The sequence below is a fragment of the Acomys minous genome (genome assembly GCF_964271855.1).
Source record: "Acomys minous genome assembly, chromosome: 17".
Lineage (NCBI taxonomy): Eukaryota > Metazoa > Chordata > Mammalia > Rodentia > Muridae > Acomys > Acomys minous.
In genome coordinates, this window is record NC_140500.1 from 24,876,330 (window position 1) to 24,903,506 (window position 27,177).

Sequence of the window (27,177 nt, forward strand, 5' to 3'; positions counted from 1 at the left end):
TATTTTGGGCATGGTGCTGCTACACACCTTTAATCACTTGGGAGGCAGAGGCCAGCCTGGTCTACAGAATGAGTTCCCAAAAAACCAGGACTAGACAGAAATGGCCTGCGTCTCAGAAAAATATACTAATAATTATTATTTACCTTACGTATGTGCCACTGAACACATGTGGAAGAGGATAACTGGAAAGGGCTGGTTCTCTCCTCTTATCTACCATGTTTGCTCAAGGGATAAAATTCAAGTCCTCAAGCTTGGCAGCAAACTCCTTTATCCACTGAGGCACCTTATCTACCCAGAGAGCAGGTATTTTTGTGTTACACACATAGCTGTACCTTCATCAGCAAGTACCCTGCCTAGCTTGTAGATGCTCTATAACACGTCAATAGAAATTATTACATTAACTTGACTCTGCACTTACTTCAAAAGGCTTAAAAATAATCCCCTGCCAGACAAGGGAACTCACTTACAAACCCAGCATTCTGGAGGTTCAGGCAAGAAAATTATAGCAAGTTGTAAAGCAGCCTGAGTTACAAACAAAAAGCAATCCTGTCTCAAAAATAAAATAAAAAAGCTAGGCAGTGGTGGTGCATGTCTTTAAGTCCTATGGCACTCAGGAAGAGGCATACAGATCTCTAAGTCCAAGGTGAGCCTAGTCTACAAAAGTGGACAGCCAGGGCTACACAGAGAAGCCTGTCTTGGGGGGGGGGGGGTAAGAGGGGCTAGAGAGATGGTTCAGAAGTTAAGAGCACTGGCTGTTCTTCAAAATGTCCTGAGTTCAACTCCCAGAAACCACATGGAGGCTCACAACCATCGTAATGAGATCTGGTGCCCTCTTCTGGTGTGCAGGCACACATGTGGGAGGAATACTGTATAAATAATAAGTAAACCTTTTTTAAAAGCCAGGTGTGGTGGCCCACACCCTTAATCCCAGCACTCCAGAGGCAGAGGCAGGCGAATCTCTGTGAGTTTGAAGCCAGCCTGGTCTACAAAGCAAGCCCAGGACAACTAGGACTGTTATGCAAAGAAACCCTGTCTCATAAAACCAAAAAAGAGAATAATTAAAGTGCTAACTATAATCCTCACCCTGACTGCATTTGTTCCTGTACACAAACAAAATCTATTGCCCACCCCTAAACACAGCTGATTCAACTAATGTAAATTTTATTTCATGGTTCATTCTCTTGATGAAGGAGTGGAAACACAGGAATACTGAGGGCAGAATACAAAGTCCTATATATCCTGGCCCCACATCAACCTTCTGAGTGAAGGGCATCAGTCACATACAATCAACCCAAAAGAAGACACAAGGCAGGCAAGATTCAGGCTACAAACGCCAAGTCTTAGGAAAGAAGCTGGGCCATGGTGGTGCATTCCTTTAATCCCAGCACTCAGGAGGCAGAGGCAGAAAGATTTCTGCCAAGACCAGCCTCATCAAGAGTTCCAGGACAGCCAAAGTTACACAAAGAAATCCTGGAAAGGGGCAGGAGAGCATCTCAGGGGGAAAAAAAAGAATAATTAAATTGTTTTGATCTGGCTGCAACTACTACACAAACCACTCAAATCCATGTAAACAATTCCAAACATCTACTTGGACGGACCCCTCCAGCCCTGTACCAGCGCCTGTACCACCATGATGGCCTGGGCCTCCTCAGCCTTCCTAAGGCTTCAACCCTTTAATACAGCTCCTCATGTTGTGGTTGACCCTTAACTATATAACTAATTTCATTGCTACTTCATAACTGTAATTTTGCTGTTGTGAATTTTAATACAAGTATCTGTATTTTCTGATGGTCTTAGGCGACCTCTGTGAAAAGGTTGTTCAACAAACCCCAAAGATTGTGAACTGCTGCTCTTTAAGGTTATGGCAAATCATACTGTCTTCCGTCGCCTTACTTCAACTTGAAGCAAGTACTAAATTTAAAGAGGTCAATTATTTCTTTGTTTCATATCAGAGCAAAACAACCTACCTAATCCACTACAATATAAAGTACAAACTATTTGGCTTTAACTAAATCATACATAACTTGATTATATTATCAGCTAATGTGGCCAAAGGGAGCCAAGTATGAGCTGCTTTGGTGAACAGATATTTCATGCCTATAACGCAAGCTACTAGGGAAGGAAGCTGAGGGGGGACAGAAAGCCTGTTTAGCTAAGTTCATGCACTACCTCAAAAACAAAACAACAATTAAAAAAAATTCACCAACCCTGGCTGCAAAGTGAGACTTGTAAAAAAGCATGCCCTAAGTATTTAATGAACACCAGCTACTGAAGGCAGTCTCTTTAATGTCCTAATGCCCAACTATACCTTAGCCTCTTCAGAAAACTAAAAGCAACACCTAATCCATAGCACAAAGCTATCAGGAATTTAGGAATTTCTTCCTCCACCCCCAGGGTTTCTCTGTGTAGCCCTGGCTGTCCTGGAACTCCCTCTGTAGACCACGCTGGACTGAAACTTACAGAGATCCGCCTGCCTCTGCCTCCTGAGTGCTGGGATTACAGGCGTGAGCCACCACTGCCCAGTAGGGATTTCTAAGTATGGTAAGAGAAGGTTTTTACCCAAATGTCACAAGTACAATTTTAAGTTACTACCTCCCCCCTTCATTGATGATTAGAGTTATTTAATTCTCTTATCTGTATCTTGCTAAAAAAATTAAGCTTTATATAAGCTTTTTGGGTTTTGTTTTGATTTTTGAGACATGGTTTCTCTGTGTAGCCTTGTCTGTCCTGGAATCGGATTTGTAGACCAGGCTGGCCTAGAACTCACAGAGATCCACCTGCCCATGCCTCTCCAAGTACTGGGATTACTGAGCGTGCCCCAACACAACTTGTGTGCTGTTTTTTAAAACCAGGGAGGAAAATTATGACAACTTCAGTTATTCTGCCAACTATTCAACTCTGAATTATACTCTATCATAAACCAAGGATCTGGAACAACTGAAAGCATTCTTATTATACCATCAGATTTTTGTTCTGATTATGTGAGAACCTTTATTTTAGGGCAGGAACACACATATTTAAGATAAGTTTAAGCTTATCTTAAAATGAAAAGCAAAAAAGCAGGGCAGGGTGGCACATGCCTTTGATCCCAGCACTTGGGAGACACAGGTAGATGATCTCTGTGAATTGGAGGCCAGTCTGGTCTACACAGTGAGTTCCATGCCAGCCACAGACACACAGTGAAACCCTGTCTCAGAAAAAGAAAAGGGCCAAGAAAGGCTGTTATACAGAGCCTGCCTAGCATGTATAAGCGCCCTGAGTTCAATACACAACACTACACATCACGAAGTCAAGTATGTTGACTCTTCTGAAGAAACGATCAGTTTAAAGTTAATTAACTGAGCACAAAAATATTTCTACATGCAAAAATAAAAACATCCCCACTTTAGAGCCCTCCTAAGTGGGAGGTCTTGACCTCTTACAAAACAGCAACAAGAATCCTGGCGATGGCTTCATTTGGGATAGAAACTAAGTCCTCAAGGATTTTGTGTCCTAAATTTTCTATAAACCCAAGGATTCAGCTTGGGAAAGAGGTAAAATGCGATCTTTTACAGGACAGAAAACTGGCTTCCTAAAGGAATGATGTCCAACTTGAAAATTTGATAGTTTATATTCCTCATTTCTAGCTTTCCAGGGTGTAATTGGGGCTATGGGGCCTTTCCACTACCAGGCACATTCAGCTCGGAACTAGTATATTTTTTACTTTAAGACTTGCACTGTAAGGCCTAACCAATAAAGTAGTGGATGTTTTTCAAATCACCTAAGAAAAGCAAAAACAAATTCACTGATGGTGTCTTTGGGGAATTTTGTATTATTGATGGGTCAAAGTCAAATTTCTTAAGAGAATTAGAATTTTAGAAAATTCACCTTTTAGTAACTATTCAAAATCCTAAATTAAACATAGGAGCTACAAGAGGGGAAAGCCATCATTTGTTACATATTTACTGATCATCTTCATAGTGGTGAGGAGAAAAGAGTTGGTAGTATTTAAAGTGTGTACATATTGGAATCAGGATATTAATGTGTTGAATGTTTTTCAGGTAACATAACTGACAAAAGTGTCTCTTCAAAAGAATGCTTAGGAGAGATGAATCCCTGTGAAGGAAATCGGTGCCAATTCTGGGGCTCTCACCCCCAGAAGGAGAGAACCAATTCTCTCAAACTATCCTTTGACCTCCACAAGCACTCCGTGACACATGCACACCCACACAACGTAACTGTTCCTTAACCACTAGAATTAAAAGACACCGTGTCAAGTAGACCTGATAATTCACCATGTAAAGACAGTAATAGTTTACATTTCCTGGAGGAATTAGGCCATCCTACACAACAGACCTCAAGTTTACTACTTGGGACAGAAATCAGAGGCTACTCTAAATATTCTGAGTATAATTAAGGCAAAATGGATTTCATCTACTTTTCCACCAACAAAATGGGAACACAGGGACTTAGAAAGCTGGCATTTTTCCAGCAGCAGTGTTCGTAAAAATATATTTGAATTCCGGCTCATGAACTTACTTTTTCTTGGTAAAAGAAATCGGGCTGGGGACAAGTTTACCAAGATGGCACTGTCACAAGCAACACCCCAAACACACAAGGCAGCCACCATTTTGAACAGCAGGATTTAATTAGACTACTCAGGATTTCAAACCAACTAAAGGAAACACAGGACGTCAGATTCATTAAGCATCTTTTCCCCTTTAGGAGTCCTCAAATAGTCTTTGTAGTCCAATTTCATTACAAAATTTCATCACAAAAAATGTTCGTTACATCATGTTCAAACTTTGTAAACAAACGCTTTCAGGTTGCGTGAAATTCCCAAGTTACATTTTCCTAAAACCTGGGGAAGCTCACGACCTGGAGAAGCCTACCAAGCTATTCACATTGTTTTAAAGCACCTCCAAAAAGCCAGCGAGTGGCCCCAGCTTCATACTCCTAACCCAACCCTTGCGGTCGTTTTAGTTTTCCGATTTCATTAACTTTGCAACAAAAGTAAGTTCCCACGCTTCATTCACAGAAATAAGCGATATTTTTGCAAACACAACGGACTTTAAAAATAAAGGTGAGCAAAGACCTCAGGAGTCAACAAATTAAATGCAAGATTCGTGGGGGTGGAGAGGCAATCACAACGATCAGACCTTCCAAATAAATGGTTTTAATTTTGAGTACTTCATTTGTAAAGCCATGCACAGAACTGAAAACAGTAACTGACCAACAGTTCCGTGTACCTTTGTCCCAAGGCAAAAGGTGATTAAGTCACTACACAGACTACCATAGAAAAGAAAGCAACTCAACCTGCCAACCAATCACATATTTCACACCTCCTTCCAAATATAAAGACAGATGCTGCTTCGGACCATCTTCTACATTCCGTTTCCCACATTCCCGCCACGGTCTTTGCCGCTAGGACCCTCCGATTTTAGTCCAGTTATCACAAAGCCTCGGGTCCTGAAAGCACCTTCCGCCCGGCCAGAAAGCCATCCCTTTCCACGTCGCTCGCCCGGGGGAATAATGGTGGCGAAATCAACTCGAAGAGAGAGCTCCCCGAGCACGGAGGGCTGCACGTTCCTCAGACGAGGAGCAGTTTTTAAAGGGGGTGGGGAGGATCCCAAACTTTCCCTCCACAGCCTCGGCGTCCCGAGCGACGGCGAGCGACGGGCGGTCCCACAAGGAGACCGAACGCCCCGAGCCCCAGGCCCCATCTGCGCCCGCCCGAAGTTGACTCGAAGCGCCCGAGAGTTCCGGGCCTCCTCAAGTCGGCCAAGTGCGACCCGGGCGAGCATCTCCCGAGCAACGCCGCCCCAGCCCGGGGCCGCAGCCGCCCCCCGCGCGTGCGCCCGCACCCCGTCCCGGTCCCCGCCTGAGCAGCTGCTCGCCGCCTCCGAGGCTCCGGCGGGGAGCGCGCGCGCACTCTCGCCCTCAGGCCGGCCGAGGAGTCCCGGGAGAGTTCCCCCGGGTCCCGCGCCGACAAAAGCAGCCTCGACCCCCGCCGGCGAGAGCGCGCGGGGGCCGCGGGGAGCCAGCGCCAGCCGCCAGCCTCGTGCCCGCCGCCGAGCCCCTCGCCCGCCCGCACTCCGCGCCAAGTCGGCGGCCCTCGACTCCCCGCAGAGAAGCGCGGAGAAAAGGGCGCAGCGCCGGCCACTCACCTCGATCTCGAAGTCCGGCAGGCGGAACGCCGTGCGAAAGAGCGAGCAGAAGTGCGCGATGGCCGGGACTTCCCACCAGGAGCGGAGCTCGCCCAGCCCGGCCGCGCCGCCTTCCTCCGGGCACATCTCCCCGCCGCGCTCGCTCGCTCGCTCGCTCGCTCCGACTCCGGCTGCGCCTCTCAGTGCGCCGCGGCTCCCGCCGCTCGGCGTGAGCACCAAGCTGAGGCGCGCCGGGCGGGGGGCGGCGGGCCGAGTCGCTCAAGCGGCCGCTGCTCGGGCAGCCGGCGGGGGCCGCGCGCTCGCCCCGTCCCGCCGCGGCGGTGCGGCCGCCCCCAGTCCCATACAATATAATCCACTCAGCGCTGAGGAAAACAGATGGGGCTGGGGGTGGGGAGGGGGCCCGGCAGAAGCCTGGGGGAGGGGCCGCCCACGAGGAGGGGGCGGGGCCGGCGCGCACCACAACAACAACCCCGCCCCCACCCCTGCGCGGACAGCTGCACTGAGGGAGGGGGAGGGGGAGCGGGCCCGCCGCGCACCGGGAGGGGCCGCGCGTGACGCGGAGGGGGTCGTCCCCCCCCTCGCGCGCAGGCCGCGGGCGGGCGGGTGGGAGCCGCGCTCTGCGGTGCAGGTGTTTGGGAGCGGGGACTTTGGGCGACTTTGGTGACGGGAGACAATAAGGGTCTCTCTCCCACCCCCCACGTGGCCTCAGTGGTCGAGTCCTTTTAAAGGGCCCGCTGGGTGGTGCTCTCGCTTAGGGGCCAGCTCCAGGAGTGCGCACGTGTGGGATTTCAGTTATTACTGATGTGGGGAGGGTGGTGCAGGAGAGCGAGTGGGCTGTCCACGCTGGGAACGGGAGGCCCAGGGAAACGAAGCGCTTTCCACCTGTTCTTTAGCGCTTTTATTCCGTCTGAGAACGGGACTTCAGGGAGCGCTAAAGTGTCTCGCTTCTCCAGGGCGAAGAAGGTGGCGGGGCTGGTTAGGCTGGAACCTAGTAGGACGGAGGGTAGAGTGTGGCGGGAAGGGTGGAGTTGGTTGGGGGGGGGGGGAGGGAGGCACCAATCAGCAGTCTAGCGGGAAGAGCAATTTCCCCCACCCCAGGGAACGGACACGTGCAGCCGCCCTAGAGGAGACTAGCTTAGAGCCCTGTGACTGCCCTCGCCGAGCGCTGCAGGGCTGCGGGCGCGAGCGCTCACAATGTAGCTAAGGAGGCTGGGGGGATGGGGAAGAGCCTCGAGACTCTGGGACGTGTGTCCGGGTTGGGGGTGGAGGCCTGGCCAGGCTAAGGGAATGTGATGGGCTTTAGTAATGTTAACTGCCGTTCAGGACGTTGGAATTCTTCTTCTAAACCGGAAGGGGGAAATCACCTCCAAAAACAAACGCCGAAGTTTGGAAGAACTCCGTTGATGAAGATTCGTCTGTTTGTGTTGGTCACTGCGCTTGGGCAATTCTACTCTAGGCTGAGCGTCCTGGCTGCTTCTCTTTAGTCCACTTCTCAAGAAGCACCGCCCCCGACGTGCACTCAGATTTAGCTACTTACTGAGCGATAGGGACGACCCCGGAGAGAATAATAGGTAGCCAGCATGAGGAGCGAGTTTGTGTGGTAGATGTAGAAGTGAGCTGCCGGGGTAATTCACCTTCCTCCTCCCTCGCCCGTTCTGATCATTTTAATAACCTCTTGTGTCTTTGTAAGGCAGCACTTAGAAACACTAAAATGCTTAAGCTACATCCAAGAGTGTCTTTTGTGAGCCGGCACTGATCTTAAGACACTTCATCTTCCTGCACACTGACCTGTAGGTGGGGGTTAGCTACCCATGAACGCTATCTACCCGATTTTTTTTTCAATGTTTTTTTTAACTCGGCTACTCTGTAGATGCCTCCTGAATCAATTGGAGGAGTGGGGGGTGGGGGAGTAGCAGGCCTCTGGAATTCGCCATATCTCCTGGAATGTTGTATGGACTTTTTTGTTTTGTTTTGTGACAAGGTTTCACCCAGTAGCCCAGGCTGGCCTCAAACTCAGGCACTCCTTGATCCCGAGCCTTCACGTTTGTCTTTCTTTGAACTGTGCTCTCTGTGTACTATGCCTTTTTCCTTTGGAAAGGGTTTCATAAAAACTAGCTAGCAACCAGCTCTCTATCACCTTGAACCAATGCTGCCTGCGCTTCCGGGGTGCGTTCTTCTCACTTCCGTCAAATCCATTTGTTCTAACTGTTCGCTCCTTCCTCCCTGTTCTCCGGTCTATCTTCTCATTTGTCTTTCTTTTTAATCATTATCTAACCTTCATAGTCGGCATCTCAGTTGTCCTTACTGGTCAGCCTAATAAGTTATCAATGCCAGGACGCACAAAGTTAAGAGAGCTTTGGCCACACGGTAATCACTACGGTACTTGAATGCTCGTTTCACGCACTTACACACCCCCGTTGTAACCTCCTCCCCTTTCCTTGCTCCACACCGCTGCCGCCAGAAGTCCTAAAAGTCTAAGCTGTTGTGAAACTGGAAGTGCTACTCTTCCAACCCTTATGCTGTCAAAACCGTCAGACCTCCTTCCTCTGGGTGGATTTGCCTCTGGGGCCAGTGTCGTCTTGAGCATCCCATGAGTTCATGGGACTCGCGCATCAGGAGAAGACTACCGTTATGTAACTGGTTCCGTTGGGCCCTGCGGTATGGACCTGCTTCCTTCTCTCTACCTTCAAGCTGTACGTACTGTCTGTCCCACTCCCGTCCGGGCTCCAGAGTAAAAGAGTTGAAATGACTTAGGTCTGACCAAGTAGACTAGGCTTACTTCCCCTGAACCCTGGAGCCTCGCCCCAGCTCTCAACATTTATTTCCCCTTTCCCCGTGTGCTTACCTGCTTCTGACCTGTTTCCTGGGCTGATTTGGAAACTACACTAAGGACCCTTTAGGAATGCTTGAATACTTAAGACACTCACCCTCTGATTTTTTACCCCTTGCTTCTGAGGGCAGCTGCAGCTCCTGATTTGTTCCAACCTAGTCAATTTTCTTCTCTCTGATAACTGGGTTACCATCTTCCTTACACCACGTCTCACTCTTATTCTTTTCTACTCATGAGCCAGTGCCTTTAACCTACAATGACTTTGATGAGTATATGGGTATAGGTTTTTTCTTTTTGTTTTTATTTTGGATTTTTAAGACATGGTTTCAGTGTGTAGTACTGGCTGTCCTACACATTGAGCTAGCTGGCAGCCTCTGACTCCCAAGTGCTAGGATGAAAGGCGTGTGCCAATTTAGCCAGGCCAAGGCGTAGTTTTGTAGCAGAGTCCTTGCCTAGGTCTGAGTTAGATCCCTAGCACTGCCAAAAATTTTTAAATTATATTTAATTCAGTCAGTCATTGAGATGGCTTCATGCTTAATGCCCCTGCTGTGCAAGCCAGGCACCTTGAGTTTCCTTCCTGGAACTAAAAAGAAAAGAAAAATACAGATGTGGTGGTTTGTGTCTGTAGTCCCATCAAGCCAACCGGAGAGATGAAAGGTAGAGATAGGAGAATTCCTCAGACACAGACCTGGAGAACTAGTCAGAAACTTACTTTAAAAAGTGAGTTGGAGCCTGGCGTGGTGGCATACGCTTGTAATCCCAGCACTCAGGAGGCAGGGGCAGGTGGATCGCTGTGAATTCGAGGCCAGCCTGATCTACAAAGCGACTCCAGGACAGCCAAGGCTACACAGAGAAACCCTGTCTCGAAAAAACAAAAAAACTTAAAAAAAAAAAAAATGAGTTGGAGCAGCTGGGTGTGGTGGTGCATGCCTTTAATCCCAGCACTCAGGAGGCAGAATCTCTGTAAACTCGAGGCCAGCCTGGTCTACAAAGTGAGTCCAGGACAGCCAAGGTTACGCAAAGAAACCCTGACTAAAAAAAAAAAAGTCAGTTGGAAGCCAGATGTGATAATAAAAACCTTTAATCCCAGCCCTGGAAGCAGAGATTAGAAGCTATCTGTGCAGGCCACCAGGCCAATCTGTTCTACATATCAACTTCCAGACCTGCCGGAGTCCCATGAGACATTGTCTCAAACATTAAAAAAAAAAAAAAAAAAAATGAGAGCACCTGAGTTGAGAGCACTGGCTGCTCGACTAGAAGACCCAGGTCTGATTCCCAGCACCCACATGACAGCTGACAACCTGTAATTCCAGTACCAAGAGATCCAATTCCTTCTTCCAGCCTCTGTAGGCATGAGGTATTCAAGAGGTTCAGCTGGGCAGCGATGGCTCACACCTTCAATCCCAGCACGTGGGAGGCAGAGGCAGGTGGATCTCTGTGAGTTCGAGGCCAGCCTGGTCTACAGAGTGAATTCCAGAACAGCCAGGGCTATATAGAGAAACCCTATACATACATACATACATACATACATACATACATACATACATACGTATATACGTCGTACTAGGTAGAAGGAGAGAACTGACTCTTAAACCCTCGTCCTCACACCTTTAATCCCAGCACGTGGGAGGCAGAGGCAGGCAGATCGCTATGAGTTTGAGGCCAGCCAACGCTACACAGAGAACCCTTGTCCTCTGATCTCCACACACGAGTTGTTGCCTGCACACATAATAATATATGTCATATATTCACCATACATATGCACGTACCAAAAAAAAATCAACGACTGTCTTTTTGATCATTGACAGAAAGCTCCAAATGTGGCAGATACGTGGTGAAGACCTGCCAAGCTTTGGCTTTAACCTGCCTTCTTTTTAGCTTTTTCTGCCACTAACACCTCCACCCTATCCCACCAGGAATTCTCTCCTGCTGCCAAACAGGTTCACTGCACTGCAAGACCCATCACCTCAGCTCCTCTTTTGATCGTGCCTTCCGATTGCCTGGAAAGACTACTTACAACTTCACTTCTAAGCATAAAGTGTGCAAAGCTCACTTCCTTGATACAACTTTCCTGAAACGCCTTAATTTGGGGGTGTCCCCAGGGACTCTTTCCACAAAAGATCGCTCATCGTCTGAGTCACTTTCCGAGCCCTCTTCCCTTTCTACTGCTGACTCCGCAGTGACTTGACTGATGGCATTCGAGTTGTCTTCTCACTAGATTCTCAAGGACATCCTCTCTGGTATGAGCCAGTTGTGTAATGGCGGTGTGCATAATGGCACACGCCACAGGAACAGGAGGAGGGCGGAGTGTGCACGGTGTGCAGCCTGCCTCAGCCTTTCTGCTCTCAGGTCTGGGCCCCACTCACTCACAACCAGATCGGTCATAGGCCTTTCTCAGCAATCTTGCCTCCCCTCCCCCAGCTCTGGTGTCATTTTGCCATGTGCTACCTGGATGCTTACTTTTAATATTAAAGACCAGGAAAAAGCTGGATGTGGTGGTGTTGGCCTTTTTGTTTGTTTGTTTGTTTTGGGGGTTTTTTTTGTTCGTTTGTTTTTCAAGACAGGGTTTCTCTGTATAGCTATGACTGTCCTGTAAATCGTTATGTACACCAGGCTGGCCTCAACCTCAGAGAGTTTGGCCTGCACCACAACCAGGCAGAGATGGCCCACACCTTTAATCCCAGCACTCAGGGAGGCAGAGGCAGACAGATCATATGATTTGGAAGCCAACCTGGTCTACAAATCAAGCCCAAGACAGCCAAGGCTACACAGAGAAACTCTATCTCAAAAAACTGAAATAAAATAAAAACCTAGGATTACAGCCAGATCTCTGTGGGTTCAAGGCCAGCCTGGCCTAAAAAGCAAGTCCAGGACAATCAAGGCTACACAGAAAAACCCTGTCTCAGAAAAACAAAAAACAAAACAAACAAAAAACCCTAGGGTTGCTGGACATGGTGGCACATGTCTTTAATCCCAGTACTTGGGAGGTAGAAGCAGGCAGATCTCTGGCTTTGAGGCTAGCCTAGTCTACATAGGGACCTACAGGCCAACTAGGACTACATAATGAGCTATTACCTCAAAACAAGCAAACCCTAGATTTAAGGATGTGGCCCACTGGTACAACACTTGCCTACCAGGCCCTGGGTAACATAATGTTACAAAAATAAAAAGCCTCACTAATAACCACCTAAACTTTATTTTTATTTATTTTGTATGTGGTGGTGGGTTTCTTCTCCTCTCTCTCTCTCTCTCTCTCTCTCTCTCTCTCTCTCTCTCTCTCTCTGTGTGTGTGTGTGTGTGTGTGTGTGTATGTGTGTGTGTGTGTGTTTTCTGAAATAGAGTTTCTCTGTGTAACAGCCCTGGCTGTCCTAGACTCACTTTGTACACCAGGCTGGCCTCGAACTCACAGTGATCCACCTGCCTCTGCCTCTAGGGAGTGGTTTTTCGATACAGGGTTTCTATGTGTAGTAGTTTTGGCTGTCCTGGAACTAGCTCTGTAAATCAGCCTGGCCTTGAATTTACAAAGGTCCACCTGTCTCTGTTCCCAAGTGCTGGAATTAAAGGCATGTGCCATTGTGCCTGGCAATTTTTATAATTAAATTTTCCTTTTTTGGAGCTGGGCAGTGACGACACACATCTTTAATCCCAGCACTCAGGAAGCAGAGGCAGAGATCTCTGAGCTTGGGGCCAGCATGCTCTACTGAGTGAGTTGCAGGACAGCCAAAGCAACACAGAAAAACCCTGTCTCAAAACAAAACAAAAGCCAGGGATAGTGGCACATGCTTTTAATCCTGGCACTTGGGAGGCAGAGGCAGGAGGATCACTGAGTTTGAGGCCAGCCTGGTCTACAAAGTGAGTCTAGCACAGCCAAGGCTACACAGATAAACCCTGTCTCTAAAAACAGGAAAAAAAAAAAAAAAGAAAGAAAAAAGAAAAACCAAACCAAAACAAAAGAACTAAAGAAAATTTCCCAGCCACAGTGCTACCAATGCTGCCTTTATATCTCCTTTCACAGCCTTGTACTTTCTGTCCAACCTCCAACCCAGCCACCATGTAACCTGTTGTACCAACACTATTCTTTCCTGCCATCTTAGCAAGTTCACCAGTTCTGAACACTCTGAAGCAATTTTCATTCATTGTGGGAAATTTAAAAGGATGAATGGACCACTGTCTGGGAAAGAAGGTAACAGAGACAACAACAACAACAACAAAATCATTTTGAAAGTAGCAGAAAGTTAAGGAGGAAAAAATAACAGGGGCTGGCATGTATGAGGCCAAGGTTTCAATCTCCAGCCCCACAGATAATAAAAATAAAAGTGCATCTGGGTGTTGGTGCTGTGTTATTTGGCTGCTAACGCCTCTGTCTCCCTTCCACCCAGTCCCCAACACTAGCTAGGAGAGAAAGGAGGTTAGACGGGAAAGAGGGCTTAGGTTTCTTAGGCTACTTCAGGCTGGTTAGGGTTCTTTGGGAAAATACCAATCTCAGTCATCAGGATATCCAGCAGTCCAGCGAATCAGCAGTGTTTTTCCTTCTCCAACTGTCTCCTCAAAGGGGCCCCCACCCCTGCCCCCATCCCAGCATCCTCAGAAGGAAGCATTCTCAGAGCATTTTCAAATCGTCCTCTCTCCTCTTCTCTTCTTTTCTCTCTTCTCCCCTCTCTCCTCTTTCTCTCTGGCATATATATATCCTCTCAAAGTCCTCAGAAAGCAACTGCCAAAGACCACGCCCCTCTCTGAGAGGAAAGGAGACATTTATCAGCTGTGGGCAAACTAAAACAGCCCCATATACCATACTTGGGATTAAAACAAAAACATATTTACATAACATAACTTGAGTTTTTTAAAGAAACCAAAACTTCCACTACAGGTATGTGGATGGCTTTGAGTCCTAGGTCTATATAATGAGTTCCGAACTAGCCAGGATCACATAATAAGTCCCTATCTGACCAGGTGTGGTGATGCACACCTTTAATCCCAGCACTGAGGAGGCAGAGGCAGGTGGATCTCTATAAATTCAAGGCCAACCTGGTCTAAAAATCTAATACAGGACAACCAGGGCTCTTGTTAGACAGAGAAACTCTGCCTCAAAAATTTGAAAAGCAACGGGGCATGTTGGTGCACTTCTTTAATCCCAGCACTCCTGAGGCAGAGGCAGGTGGACAGAGGCCAGCCTGGTCTACAAAGTGAGTCCAGGACAGCCAAGGCTACACAGAGAGACCCTGTCACTGTAAACCAAAATCACTGTAAAGATTCACTGTAGGCTGCCTCAAAAGCTTGACTACATGAGTTCAGATCCTAGCACCCAGTTGAATACCAGGTACAACAATGGCACACACCTCTAACCCCAGCACTGGTGAGGTAGAGACAAGTGGGTCCCTGGGGCTTGCTTGCCAGTTGGTCTGTTTGAGACAGCAAACTCCAGGTTCAAAGAGAGACTCTTACTCAGAATTAAGGTGGAAGGGCTATCCAATGGCTCCTCAAGTTAAAGTGCTTGCCACCAAACCTGTTAACCTGTCTTTGATTCCCAGAAGATGCTGGTGAAAGGAGAGAACCGGGGCTGGAGAGATGGCTCAGAGGTTAAGAGCACTGGCTGCTTTTCCAAAGGTCCTGAGTTCAATTCCCAGCAACCATATGGTGGCTCACAACCATCTATAATGAGATCTTGTACTTTCTTCTGGTATGCAGATGTACATGCTGGCAGAATACTATATACATAATAAATAAAGCTTAAAAAATAAAAGAAAGGAGAGAACTGACTTCGAAGTTATCTTCCAGCGTCCACACATACATACTGCATGGCACGCAAAATCACCCTCACATACACACTAAATGAATGGAAAGTGAATAAATAAAAAGGTATAGTCGAGAGGGCTAGATATGTAGTTCAGGAGGTAAAAGAACTTACTACCTTGCCTGAGTTCCATTCCCAGAGCTCACAGGGTGGAAGAAAATTGGCTCTTGCAAGTTGTCCTCTGACCTCCCCGCTTAGGCTATGGCACATGTACTCGCACAAACATTTATAGTAAGGCCTTTTTTGTTGTTTTGTTTGTTTTGTTTTTGTTTTTCGAGGCAGGGTTTCTCTGTGTAGCTTTGGCTATCCTGGACTCGCTTTGTAGACCAGGCTGGCCTTGAACTCCCAGAGATCCTGCCCAGCTTGGTTTTTTTTTTTTTTTTTGGTTTTTTGTTGTTGTTGTTGTTGAGACAGGCTTTCTCTGTGTAGCTTTGGCTGTCATAGACTGTTTTGTAGATCAGGCTGGCCTCAAACTCACAGCAATCTGCCTGCCTCTGCCTCCTGAGAACTGGGATTAAAGGCGTGCACCACCATGCTTGGTTTGAGCAGGGCCTTTAATTTCCATGACTGAAGGCACTTGCAGGCCTCAAAGTGCTTCCAGCAGCTAATCTGCAAGGCTGTTGGAGATCAAGATGACAAGAGCGGCTCTGTGGTTCGGCCTTCAGCCTGGAAGTTTGTGCTCTTTACTATCAGCTTGCAGAAATCCTGGAAACTCTGGGGCCACATGAGCTACCTCATTAGGTACCTAGGAGTTGAGGGGGTGGGAAGTGGGGTGTGTGGTAATGCCTGGGGTGTGTGGTAATGCCTGTGGCATGCCTCACCACAGGGTCTGCTTCCCCAAGACCATTCAGGTTAGTTTGGGAAGGGTGGTGTGAGGGGTTACTGCTTGAAGAGAAATCAGAACTTTTGCCTAATGGTCTGCCTTGATAGGGTGTGGCCTCTAGTCAGTGGGTAGACACGGTAAATGCTGCCACAACCACGCAGATTCCATCTTTAGTGTGCTGCAATCAAGCTTCTACAAAGTTCTAAGCAACCTGTCGTCAAGGTTAAACTCACACCGTGGTGGCGCACACCTTTAATCCTAGCACTCTGGAGGCCGAGGCAGGTGAATCTCTGAGTTCAAGGCCAGCCTGCTTTACAGAGTGAGATCCAGGACAGTCAGGACTACACAGAGACACCCTGCCTCAAAAAACCAAAACCAAACTAAGCAAAGGTCAAATTCTTGAGCAGAAGGACTGAGAGGCTTAGGAGGGCTGACAGGCCCAGGTGTCCTGCCCATCTGAAATCACACAGGGAGGTTCGTTAAATGCTTAAACTTCTTTAAGCAAAACAAAGTCCTCCAGACCCAGTACCAAAGGCCCCTGGCTCTTCCTGTCTTCCACACACAGGCAGCTGCTGCACTTTGGAGTCATTTCTGCATCCTTGCCTCTAGCTTCAAACAGCCTGGGCCATATCTTTTTCTTTTAATATCTGTATTTTTATGTTATGTTCATTGCTGTTTTGGCTGCATGTGTGTCTGTGCGAGGATGTCAGAAACCCTGAAATTGGAATTACAGAGAGTTGTGAGTTGCCTTGTGGGTGCTGGGAATTGAACACCGGTCCTCTGGAAGACCAGGCAGTGCTCTTAACCACTGAGCCATCTCTCCAGCTCCAAGACTTTTCTTTTGGAGGGGTAGGGGTGTTTTTTTCTAAACAGGGTTTCTCTGTGTAGCTCTGACTGTCATGGAGCTCACTCTGTAGACCAGGCTGGCCTCAAACTCAGAGTTCTGCCTGCCTCTGCCTCCCGAGTGCTGGGATTAAAAGTGTATGGTGTGCTCCAGCATGTCTGGCCCAAAGTGACCCATACCTGACAGGCAACTGTGGTTTCTTTTGTTTTGATGCTACTAGGGCTAGAATCCAGGGCCTCAAGCATGCTAGACAAGCGCTCCTCCACCACCCCCAGAACACTGCTGCAATACCATACATCCTGAGAGAGTGCTTTGAAGATTGCTGAACTGAAGCTGGGCAGTGGTGGCGCACGCCTTTAATCCCAGCACTTGGGAGGCAGAGGCAGGCAGATGGCTGTGAGTTCGAGGCCAGCCTGTTGTACAAAGTGAGTCCAGGACAGTCAAGGCTACAAAGAGAAACCCTGTCTCAAAAAAGCAAATAAAATAAAATAAAATAAATTGCTGAACTGGATGGGTAGGACTCAAATGGGTGTTGAGAGCACCCTTCCTTCCACGTGACTCAAGACTGAAATCCTCAGGAAGCCCTACACCCCCACACTCAGCCAACACCAAAGAAAAATAGAGGAGAATCCCACTCAGATTTTTGTGGCCTGCTTCATCCTCTTCCACAAACAGCATCTGCAAGCCAGCCTCTGGTGCCCGGGGATGCTTAGTCCCTGCTATGTTTCTCTGCTCCCAAAATTCCTCTCTGAATTCCTGGAGCCTCCAGGCTGAGCCCGTCTCATTGTGACATCTCCTCTTGTTCTTGACACCGGGTCAAATAGCTTTGGAGCGTCTCAATTCCCAGTGCCATTCAGAAGCTGGTGAACCCTAATGAGTTCTCCCCTAATCTCTTCTCAAAGGACCTGTGAGTCTTAATTTCTCCAACTTTCCTTTTAATTATTTGAGCTCCTTGTGTCCTTCCTTTGGCCTCAGATCATCCCTACTCAGTTTAAAGGTCACGTTACTTTGGTTGACGAAGTGTCCAGGGTCATATACGTTTGGCCTCAAACTCCTTAACCTGGCCCAAGTTGTTCCTGATGCATTTCGTTTAAGACTGAATTGTACCTTGAGGTTAAAAAAAAAAAAAATTCTGTTTCAGGCCTTAAGAAGTTTCTCATCGAACTGATAAAATAGTAGAATTCGCAGTGCAGTATAAACTGAGTACATCTGTTATTCCTGGCGCCTGTAGTCCTATAGTTAGAAGTGACTACAGTTCAGTTGGTAGAGTGATTACTTAGCATGAACACAGCCTGAAACTCATCCCTGTCACTGCATAAACTGGAGGAGGTGGCACACTCCTGTGATCTAGGTTAAGGTAGGAGGATCTCAAGTTCCAAGACAGTTTGTTACAAAATGGGAGTCCGCCGGGCATGGTGGTGCATGCCTTTAATCCCAGTACTTGGGAGGCAGAGGCAGGCGGATCGCTGTGAGTTCAAGGCCAGCCTGTGCGCCACCATTGCCCGGCTGGAAACAATTTTTTTTAAAAGATGTATTTATTATTTATACAACGTTCTGCCCGCATGTGTGCCTGCCCACCAGAAGAGGGAACCAAATGTCATTATAGATGGTTATGAACCATCGTGTGATTTCTGGGAATTGAACTCAGGACCTGTGGAAGAGCAGCCAGTGCTCTTAGCCTCTATGCCATCTCTCAAGCCCCTGGAAACAATTTTTAGCCCTAGAGTGATATTTACACAAATTTAAGATCAGCCCTCGTAAGATGTAAGTAGGAGAAAAAAGAACAATATAGTAAAAAACCAAAACGCTCAGAAGACCTGGGATTCTAGCCCAATCCATTACAGAGTTTGCCTATCATTCATGAAGATTCCCCTCTCACCACCACCACATATGCTAGCGTCTCATAAGCCCTGGTGGTGGACGTCAGAGGGTCACAGGATCAGAAACTCAAGGTCACCTTTTCTATACAATAAGTTCATGGCTCAGCCATTAAAGGCTGGGCTCACACCAAAAAAATATAATAAATCTAAGGCCAACCTTGGCTGCTTGAGTCCCTGGAGGGTAGGAGGGGTGGGGGCGGGGGCTCTAACTATAGCTTTAGCACTAAACATGGGCTTAGATGCTGTACTGAAATTCCTCAATAGTTACATATTGCCATTATTCACTCCCAATTTATTTACCTCCACAGTTTGTGCTAGTTACCTTCTGTCAGTGTGACACAAACTATAGTCGCCTGGAAAGAGGGAACCCCAGTGAGGGATTTCTTCCACTAGACTGGCCTGTGGGTCTTTTGACATGAAGTCTCTCTATGTAATTCTGGCTGGCCTTGAAATCTCTATGTATGTAGACCAGGCTGGCCTAGAACTCACAGAGAGCCTCTTGCTTCTGCTTGTATAAAGTGCTGAGATTAAAGGAGTTGGACACTTTGCCTACATAGGGCCTTTTTCTTTCTTTTTTGTTTTTGTTTTTCAAGACAGGCTAGATTCGCTTTGTAGACAGGCTGACCTAGAACTCACAGCAACTCGCTGCTCTGCCTCCCTGACTGCTGGCATTACAGGTGTGCGCCACCACACCTGGCTGGGGCCATTTTCTTGATCAATGATTAAGGTGGGAGGACCCAGCCTACTATGTGTAGCACCAAACACGATAGACTAGTAGTCCTGGGTTGTGTCTAAGAAAGCAAGTTGGGCAAGCCATGGGGAGCAATCCAGGAAGCAGCATTCCTTTCTGGTCTGTACTTCAGTTCCTGACTCCCAGTTCCTCCTTGGCTTCCCTCAATATAACCTATAAGGCAAATAAGTCACTTCCTCCCCAAATTGGTTTTGGTCACTGTTTTGTCACTGAAACAAAGAGCAAAGAGGACACGATTGTTATGGAAAAAAATAAGATAGTTGGTTTTTGTTTTGTTTTGTTTTTTATAGTTTTTCCGAGACAAAGTTTCTCTGTGTATCAGTCCTGGCTGTCCTCTGTAGACCAGACTGGCCTCCAACTCACAGCAATCCACCTGCCTCTGCCTCTCCCAAGTGCTGGGATTAAAGGCGTGTGCCACCATGCCCAGCCTCTTTTTTTTTTTTTTTGAGACAGGGTTTTTCTATGTGACAGAACAGTAGCTCTCCTAGGCTTGCCAGAGTTACATTGAGAGCTTTTGTGTCAAAAGACCCACAGGACAGACTGGTGGGAGAAATCCCTTGAGGGGAGATACGACAGAAGTAAAGTATGTGCTCCAAATATGATTTTTGGGTTTTTTTTGTTTGTTTGTTGTTTGTTTGAGACAGGGTTTCTCTGTGTCACCTTGGCTGACCTGAACCCACTTTGTAGACTTGCTTTGTAGCCCAGGCTGGCCTTGAACTCAGAGATCTGCCTGCTTTTGCCTCTGCAAGTACTGGGATTAAAGGCATGTGCCACCAGGACTGGCTCCTTGTTGCTTTTTCTAATCAGCTGATGGCTTTGAGAGAAAAGGATGATTCACAACTGCTCAAAATTCTGTCACTCCAATCCCAAGAGAACATATCTACCTGTCTTCTTTGTCCTCATCATCCCTGGACACAGACTCTGCTTGGGTTGTCAGTGCTGGGCCGGGAAGCAGAGGTAAGCTGCCGCTGAGTGTAGCTTTTAGGTATGTTTATAAGGAGCGGTGCTGAGCCTGGCATGGTGGCACATGCCTTTAATTCCAGCAGTGGGGAGGCAGAGGCAGGGGGATCTCTGTGAGTTTGAGGACAGCCAAGGCTACACAGAGAAACCTTGTCTCGAAAAACCAAATCCAAAATCAAAACAAAACAAAACAAAACAAAAAATCAGTGGGGCTGGTGATGGAAGAAAAAAAATAATAGAAAGGCACAGGGTTGGCATTAAATCACTGAAACGGACATATTAGGGAGGTAAAGACTGCCATTGTTCCATATATGGCCGGGGGAGGGACACTGAACAGGACGAAATTTTGACATGCATTATGACTTCATGGCCTAGAAGCCAAGAGGCCAGCCTCCCACGCTCGGAGGAGTGCCTTCTAGACACACATGGCGGGCTCTGGCCATCATCTGGAGAGTCACTACTGCACGAGCCAGCTGCTTCTAATTCCATCAATTCTAATTATCCAAAGAACCTTCTACAAAGGAGGAAAAGCTGCTTTGTTGTAAGTTTAGCTCACCTGTCTTTCATTGAAGAGCAAGATAAGGGCGCTGGGCAACAGCTCAGCTGCTAGATCGCTTGCCAAGCATGCAGGAAAACCTGGGTTTGATCGCCTGCACCCTGTAAAATTGGACAGAGTCGCTGAAATCTCAGCTTGAGGAAGGTGGAAGGTGGGGGGAATCAGCAGTTCAAGGTCAACCTGACCCACAAGCAAGTCTAAAATTAGCCCAGGCTAGATGCAACTTTGTCTCAATGAAAGAATAAAAACAAGAGAAAAATACATTATTTCCTCTTCCGTCAGCTATGAGGACACTAGTTGTTGCCATTCTGAAAGTACCTCTTTCTCCAAGTGCTTTTTGTTTTGTTTCTTAAGACAGGGTTTCTCTGGGTAACACCTCTGGCTGTTCTGGACTCGGTTCTATGAACCAGGCTGGACTTGAACTCACAGAAATCCACCTGCCTCTGCCTCCCAAGTGCTGAGATTAAAGGCGCCACCATGCCCTGGTCTCCAAGTGCATTTTGGTGCTGTTATCTGTTCCTTTATTCGCAGCAAGACTTTGGTCTGGTATTCTTGGCTTTGTTTCTGCAGTGCTAGAGACTGAGGACCATCTTCTTACACACTTCAGTGCTCAACCTCTGACACCCCAACCTCCATCCCTGAATTGTCTATTACTGTGGTCACAGCACCTAACACAGTGCTGAACCATGGTGAAATGAAGTCAAACAAAAACAAATGCCAATGCTGGGCAGTGGTGGCTCACGCCTTTAATCCCAGCACTTGGGAGGCAGAGGCAGGCGGATTGCTGTGAATTCAAGGCCAGCCTGGTCTACCAAGTGAGTCCAGGACAGCTAAGGCTACACAGAGAAGCCCTGTCTCAAAAAACAAACAAACAAACAAAAAACCCTAAAATCACTTACCCAAAGGTTTTGATTTTGGGGACAAGGTTTCTCTGTGTAGCCTTGGCTGCCCTGGCACTCACACTGTAGACCTCGCTGTCCTCAAACTCAAAGATTTGCCTGCCTCTGCCTCCCACAGAGGTCCACCTGCCTCTGCCTCCTGAGTGCTGCCGCCGCCGACATCACCACCACCACCATCACCACCACCACCACCACCCAGCAGAAGGCTTTAGATTTAGAATTAAGGAGTTCAGCAAACCAGCATTTCCACGTAAGCATGATATACTAAGAGCACACTGCCCGCACTGAACTCAGACATCGGAACATGCTGGCCAGACAGGTGGTACTTGGCTGGATCTTGAAGGACACTGTGCCTGTTGCACTTGGGGCAGAAGCAAAGAGGCACAATATACAAAACAGCCAAGGAGTTCAGAGCGTTGGGTCAGGCATATCTATATTCATTGTGGTGCAAGAGGCCCGAGCATTTGGGCCCTTCACTGTCCAGTTCAGAGATGAAGCTTTGCACTGAAACATCCCAGGGAGCCTTGGGATTTAATTTTTATGCAAGAACATAATATAAACTGATTTTGAGGGTCTAGAGATGTAGAGCAGTTGCAGACCATGCTTAGGATAAATAACACCCTGAATTTGGTCCTCAGTATTAAAAACAGTACAGTGACAGTCATTTATGTGATTTTTCTTTCTTTATTTTTTATTATTTATTTATTTGTGTGGGGGGGTTACTTTTCTTTCTTTCTTTTTTAACAATCTACTTTGGGGGGGGGAGGTTGAGACAGTGTTTATCTGTGTGGCCTTGGCTGTCCTGGACTTGCTTTGTAGACCAGGCTGGCCTTGAACTCACAGTGATCCACTTGCCTCTGCCTCCTGAGTGATGGGATTGAAGGCATGGCCCGGTGAGGCTGTCTGGTTTATACAGAGTTCCAGGCCAGCCAAGGCTCCATGGGTATATAGTGAGAGTTTGTCTCAAAAACAAAACAAAAAACAAAAATAAAATAAATGTAATTATTTTACTTGATTCACAAAAATGATATAGATTTATGGACTATGATATATATAAATGTATGTGTATGCATTATGTAGCATTTCTTTTTTTTTTTTTAAACATTTATTGTGTGTGTTTGTGTTGTACACTCACATACACCATAGCATGGGTGTGTGGGTCAAAGGACAAATTACAGGAGTTGTTTTCCTTGCACCATGTGGATTCTAGGAATCAAACCTGGTTTATCAGGCTGGGCGGTGAGTGCCTTTACCTGTTAAGCCATCCCACTGCCCATGCTGTTTTCTCCTCCTCCTCCACTTTCTCTGCATTTATTGTGCTACACTCTAGACAATTATAGAAAACATTAGCCAGGTGTGGTGGCACACACCTTTGATCCCAGTATTTGGGAAGCAGAGGCAGATGGAACCCTGTGAGTTTGAGGCAAACCTGGTCTACAAAGAGCGTTCCAGGACAGCCAGGGCTATTACACAAAGAAACCCTGTCTCAAAAAGCCACACACACACACACACACACACACACACACACACACACACACACAAAAGAAAGAAAGAAAAGAAAAGAAAATCTCCTTGATGGTAGATGTGTCCAAATTCTTTGTTTTCTTTTCTTTTCTTTTTTTTGTTTTTGTTTTTGTTTTTGTTTTTCGAGACAGGGTTTCTCTGTGTAGCCTTAGCTGTTCTGGACTCACTTTGTAGATCAGGCTGGCCTCGAACTCACAGCGATCCACCTGCCTCTGCCTCCCGAGTGCTGGGATTAAAGGCGTGTGCCACCACGTCCGGCTTTCTTTTCTTTCTTAGTATTTCGAGGCAGGGTTTCTCTGTGTAGCCTTGGCTGTCCTGGACTCCCTTTATAGACCAGGCTGGCCTCGAACTCGCAGCAATCTGCCTGCCTCTGTCTGCTTCTGCCTCCCCAAGTGCTGGGATTAGACCGTCACCCAGTTAGGACCCTTCCTTTTCTTTCAGGGTTAGACATCTGTTTCAACAGATTTTTTTGTTTCAATGGGGCTCAAAACCACAGCATCAAACGTACACTCTGGTCCCTAGGGAACAGCCACCAGTGGGGATGGCTGCATGGTGGCAGAGTTCCAGAACTCTACCAGAATTATGACAGAGCTGGGGTTATTAAGAATTTCGGGCTATCCTCAGGGGCCTAGAGTATAGCTCTGTGGCAGACCACATGCTGAGCACGCACGCACAAAGGCCCTAGGATGGATCTCCAGTCCAGGTAAAACCAAAGGAACAGAAAACCCAACAGCATAAGGATAACTTTCGAGGGGCGGGGGTGGGGGGGGTGGGGAATAGTTAAGACTGTCAAACTTTGAGTAATATGACTTAGTTCAGTGTAGTTATTTCTCTTAAAAGCTGTTAAGACAACTAGCAATGCTGTGCTAATAGCTGTACTCATCCTATGGAATACAGACATGTATCCAACATGGCTGCTGCACCCAGACAGCTCGGAGAGCCAGGAAGAAAACTGACCCATATGGCATTCTCTGTGTACAAACAGAAAACATGACGTTGTCTCAAGAAATGATGGTGCAACCAGGCCCAGTGGTGAATGCCTGTAGTTCCTGTACTTGGGGAGGCAGAGGCAGGCGGATCTCTGTGAGTTCGAGGCCAGCCTGGTCTACAGCTGAGTTCAGGACAGCCAAGGCTACACAGAGAAACATTTTTTGGGGGGGGGGATGGGGGGACAAACAAAAGGAAGAAAGAAAGGATCCTGGGAAGAAATAAAACAAGCATTTCTGATGGTGTGCAGTTTTCAGATCAGTATTTGGGAGGTAGAGCTGGGAGGATTAGAAATTCAAGGTTATCCTTAGCTATACAGCTAATCCCAAGTAGTCCTGGGACACAGGAGAGCTTTTCTCAGAAAGAAAAAGAATCAAACCAGGAATGGTGGTGCACGCCTGTAATCCCAGCACTCGGGAGGCAGAAGCAGAGGCAGGCAGATCGCTGTGAGTTCGAGGCCAGCCAGGGCTACAAAGTGAGTCCCGGACAGCCAGGGCTACACAGAGAAACCCTGTCTTAAAAAACCAAAAAATTGGGGCTGGAGAGATGGCTCAGTGGTTAAGAGCACTGTCTGCTCTTCCAGAGGTCTTGAGTTCAATTCCCAGCAACCACATGGTGGCTCACAACCATCTATAATGTGATCTGATGTCCTCTTCTGGCCTATAGGTGTACCTGTAGGCAGAGCACTGTATACATAATAATAAACAAATAAATCTTAAAAAAAAAAAAACCAAAAAATTATGAACTGGAGTACTGCGTGCTCTTCCAGAGGACTTGAGCTTAGTTCCCAACACCCACATCAGGTGGCCTACAACAATTTGTGATTCCAGCTCCAGGGGACCTGTCACCTCTGTCAGCTGCACTCACATGCACATACCCACACTTAGAAACACCCATCCACACATAATTAATTGAAAATAATAAATGATGTGCCCAGTTGGGGTGGCCATTGCCTTTATTCCAGCACTTAGTGGGCAGAGGTAGGCAGATCCCACTACATAGGGAGTATCAGGCCAACCAAGGGAGACAAAATGAGACTCTGCCTCACAAATATATAATAAAAAGTGTGTGTGTATTGTGCATTTGTGGTGGTGATAATGGGGATTGAACCCAGAGTCTTACTCATACTAGGCAAATGCTCTACCACTAAACTCTGCCTTCAAACTTCTTTCCATGTGGGATAGGCACTCACTAAGAAACCCGGGTTGGCCTTGAACTCATGTAAGCTCAAGATGGCCTTGAGTTTACCACACTCAGACCTCAAAGTCTCTAGCAGCTGGGATTACAGGGCTGCCCCATCCAGCTTTATAAAGCAATTTAAAAAGTATAAGGCAAGCCGGGCGGTGGTGACGCACGCCTTTAATCCCAGCACTAGGGAGGCAGAGGCAGGCGGATCTCTGTGAGTTCAAGGCCAGCCTGGTCTACAAAGCGAGTCCAGGACAGCCAAGGCTACACAGAGAAACCCTGTCTTGAAAAACAAAACAAAACAAAACAAAGTATAAAGCAGACTAGCATCAAGAGGCCTGGCCTCTTATTACACCGTGTTCTCTTTCCCATAGGATCTGCATGCAGCACAGAAGTTTTCTCATAAAACACTAGGAAGAAAAGCTGTCTTTGATTCCGGAGAGGGGAGATACTGGAGGGTACTTAGGTGCCTGAGGAGATGAACAGTAACAGCCACAGGCCTTCTCAAGCTTCTGGGTGTTCTAGGGTACAACCCTTGGATGCCCCACCCCCACCCTCACTGGCCCAGGCCTCTGTTGTGGAGGCCTATTTCCTGGGAGGGCACAGGGGAGGCAGGATTGCATGCTGGGCTCTGCCTGGTGGGGGTTTCCCGCGTTTGTTTCCCATCCGTGTTTTTGGAGAGTTCTTTTGGCAGCTTCTCACTGCTCCCCACCGTGTACAGGAGAAAAAGGGAAGCCCTGGTGTTTTTCCACTCTTGGGCCAGCGCATGAAGAGGAGCCTAGAGGCCTGGCTGCAGCTAGTCAACACAGCGTGGCCAGGCTCTCAGGTGTGTTAATTAAGGGAGCCTCCCAGAACCCTGGGGATGCTTCTGTGACCTCACCAAAGGGCTGCCGCCTCCAGCGTCCTCTGGGAACTGAGGCCATCTTGAGATTGTGCTGTTAATACCGTGGGAGGCCCACTGAGCTATTCACTCCCACAGCGTGGGGGCACGAGGCAGTGCCCAGCTTTATTTCATTTATTTGACTGGAGTTCATACTATCTTAAAAACTCAGAAGTTGGGGCAAGAGGATTTTAACTCTGAGGCCAGTTAACATAACAAAATCCTGCCTCAATAACTAAATAAACAGGGGCAGGGGACAGCTCAGCAGTTAAGAGCATTTAATGCTCTTGCAGAGAACCCGGACTCAGTTCCCACCTCGCACATGGTTGATGATCTGTAACTCCAGTTCCAGGAAATCCCAGACTCTCTTCTGACCTCCTTGGGCTTCTGCAAATCAGGCACTTCCTCCCTGAGATTCACAAGCACTTAGCTGCTTGGCTTCCATTAAACATAATAAACAGCCGGGCATGGTGGCGCGCGCCTATAATCCCAGCACTTGGCAGGCAGAGGCAGGCAGATCGTTGTGAGTTCAAGGCCAGCCTGGTATACAAAGTGAGTCTAGGACAGCCAAGGCTACACAGAGAAACCCTGTCTCAAAATACATGTCTGAAAACCTTAGGGCGTCTCAGCAATTAAGTGCCCTGCTCTTCCAGTGGACTACAATTTAATTTCAGCACCCAAATAGTGGCTCACAACCATTAGCAATTCCAGTTCTAGGGCGTCTAGGGCCCTCTTCTAGCCTCTGAGGGTGCTACACACACAGACACAGGCACTTGATGTGGATGTAAACCTACTTTTGTTTTGATCCCAAGTGTGGAATGTGGAACAGACTTGTGTAAGGGTGTGTGGTATTTCTCTACTAAAAACAGACTTCTGAGAGAACAAGTGATCTTTGTCCACCAGAAAAGGAACCACTTCTTGCGGGGCTTGGTCTTTGTCAACTGATAAACATCCTAGTACAGACTCTGAGAGGAGAGATGTATATATGAGCCCAAAACAAGAAATGGTTTTTTGTTTTGTTTTGGTCTTGGCATTCTTTTCTATTGTTTGGTGTTTGGCTGTTCATCACTTGCCTTTAAGATGCTCCTAGAGAGAACTGCTCCAGCAAACACTTTGAGGAT

At 47.4% G+C, this 27,177-nt stretch overlaps 1 protein-coding gene across 5 annotated transcripts in view; it reads right to left on the reverse strand.

The window, feature by feature from the left end:
- The window catches only part of CECR2 (CECR2 histone acetyl-lysine reader), a 104,399-nt gene extending 97,904 nt beyond the window's left edge, over nucleotides 1-6,495 (reverse strand). For 3 of the 5 annotated variants that reach the window (XM_084766079.1, XM_084766078.1, XM_084766077.1), the window contains exon 1: nucleotides 6,147-6,494. In XM_084766079.1, the coding sequence (XP_084622205.1) occupies nucleotides 6,147-6,272 (126 nt within the window). In that variant the 5' untranslated portion in view covers nucleotides 6,273-6,494. Of the gene's footprint in view, nucleotides 1-6,146 lie in introns of all 5 variants that reach the window. The other 2 variants (XM_084766081.1, XM_084766080.1) reach the window with 1 other exon arrangement.
- Between the last annotated feature and the right edge of the window lie 20,682 nt (nucleotides 6,496-27,177).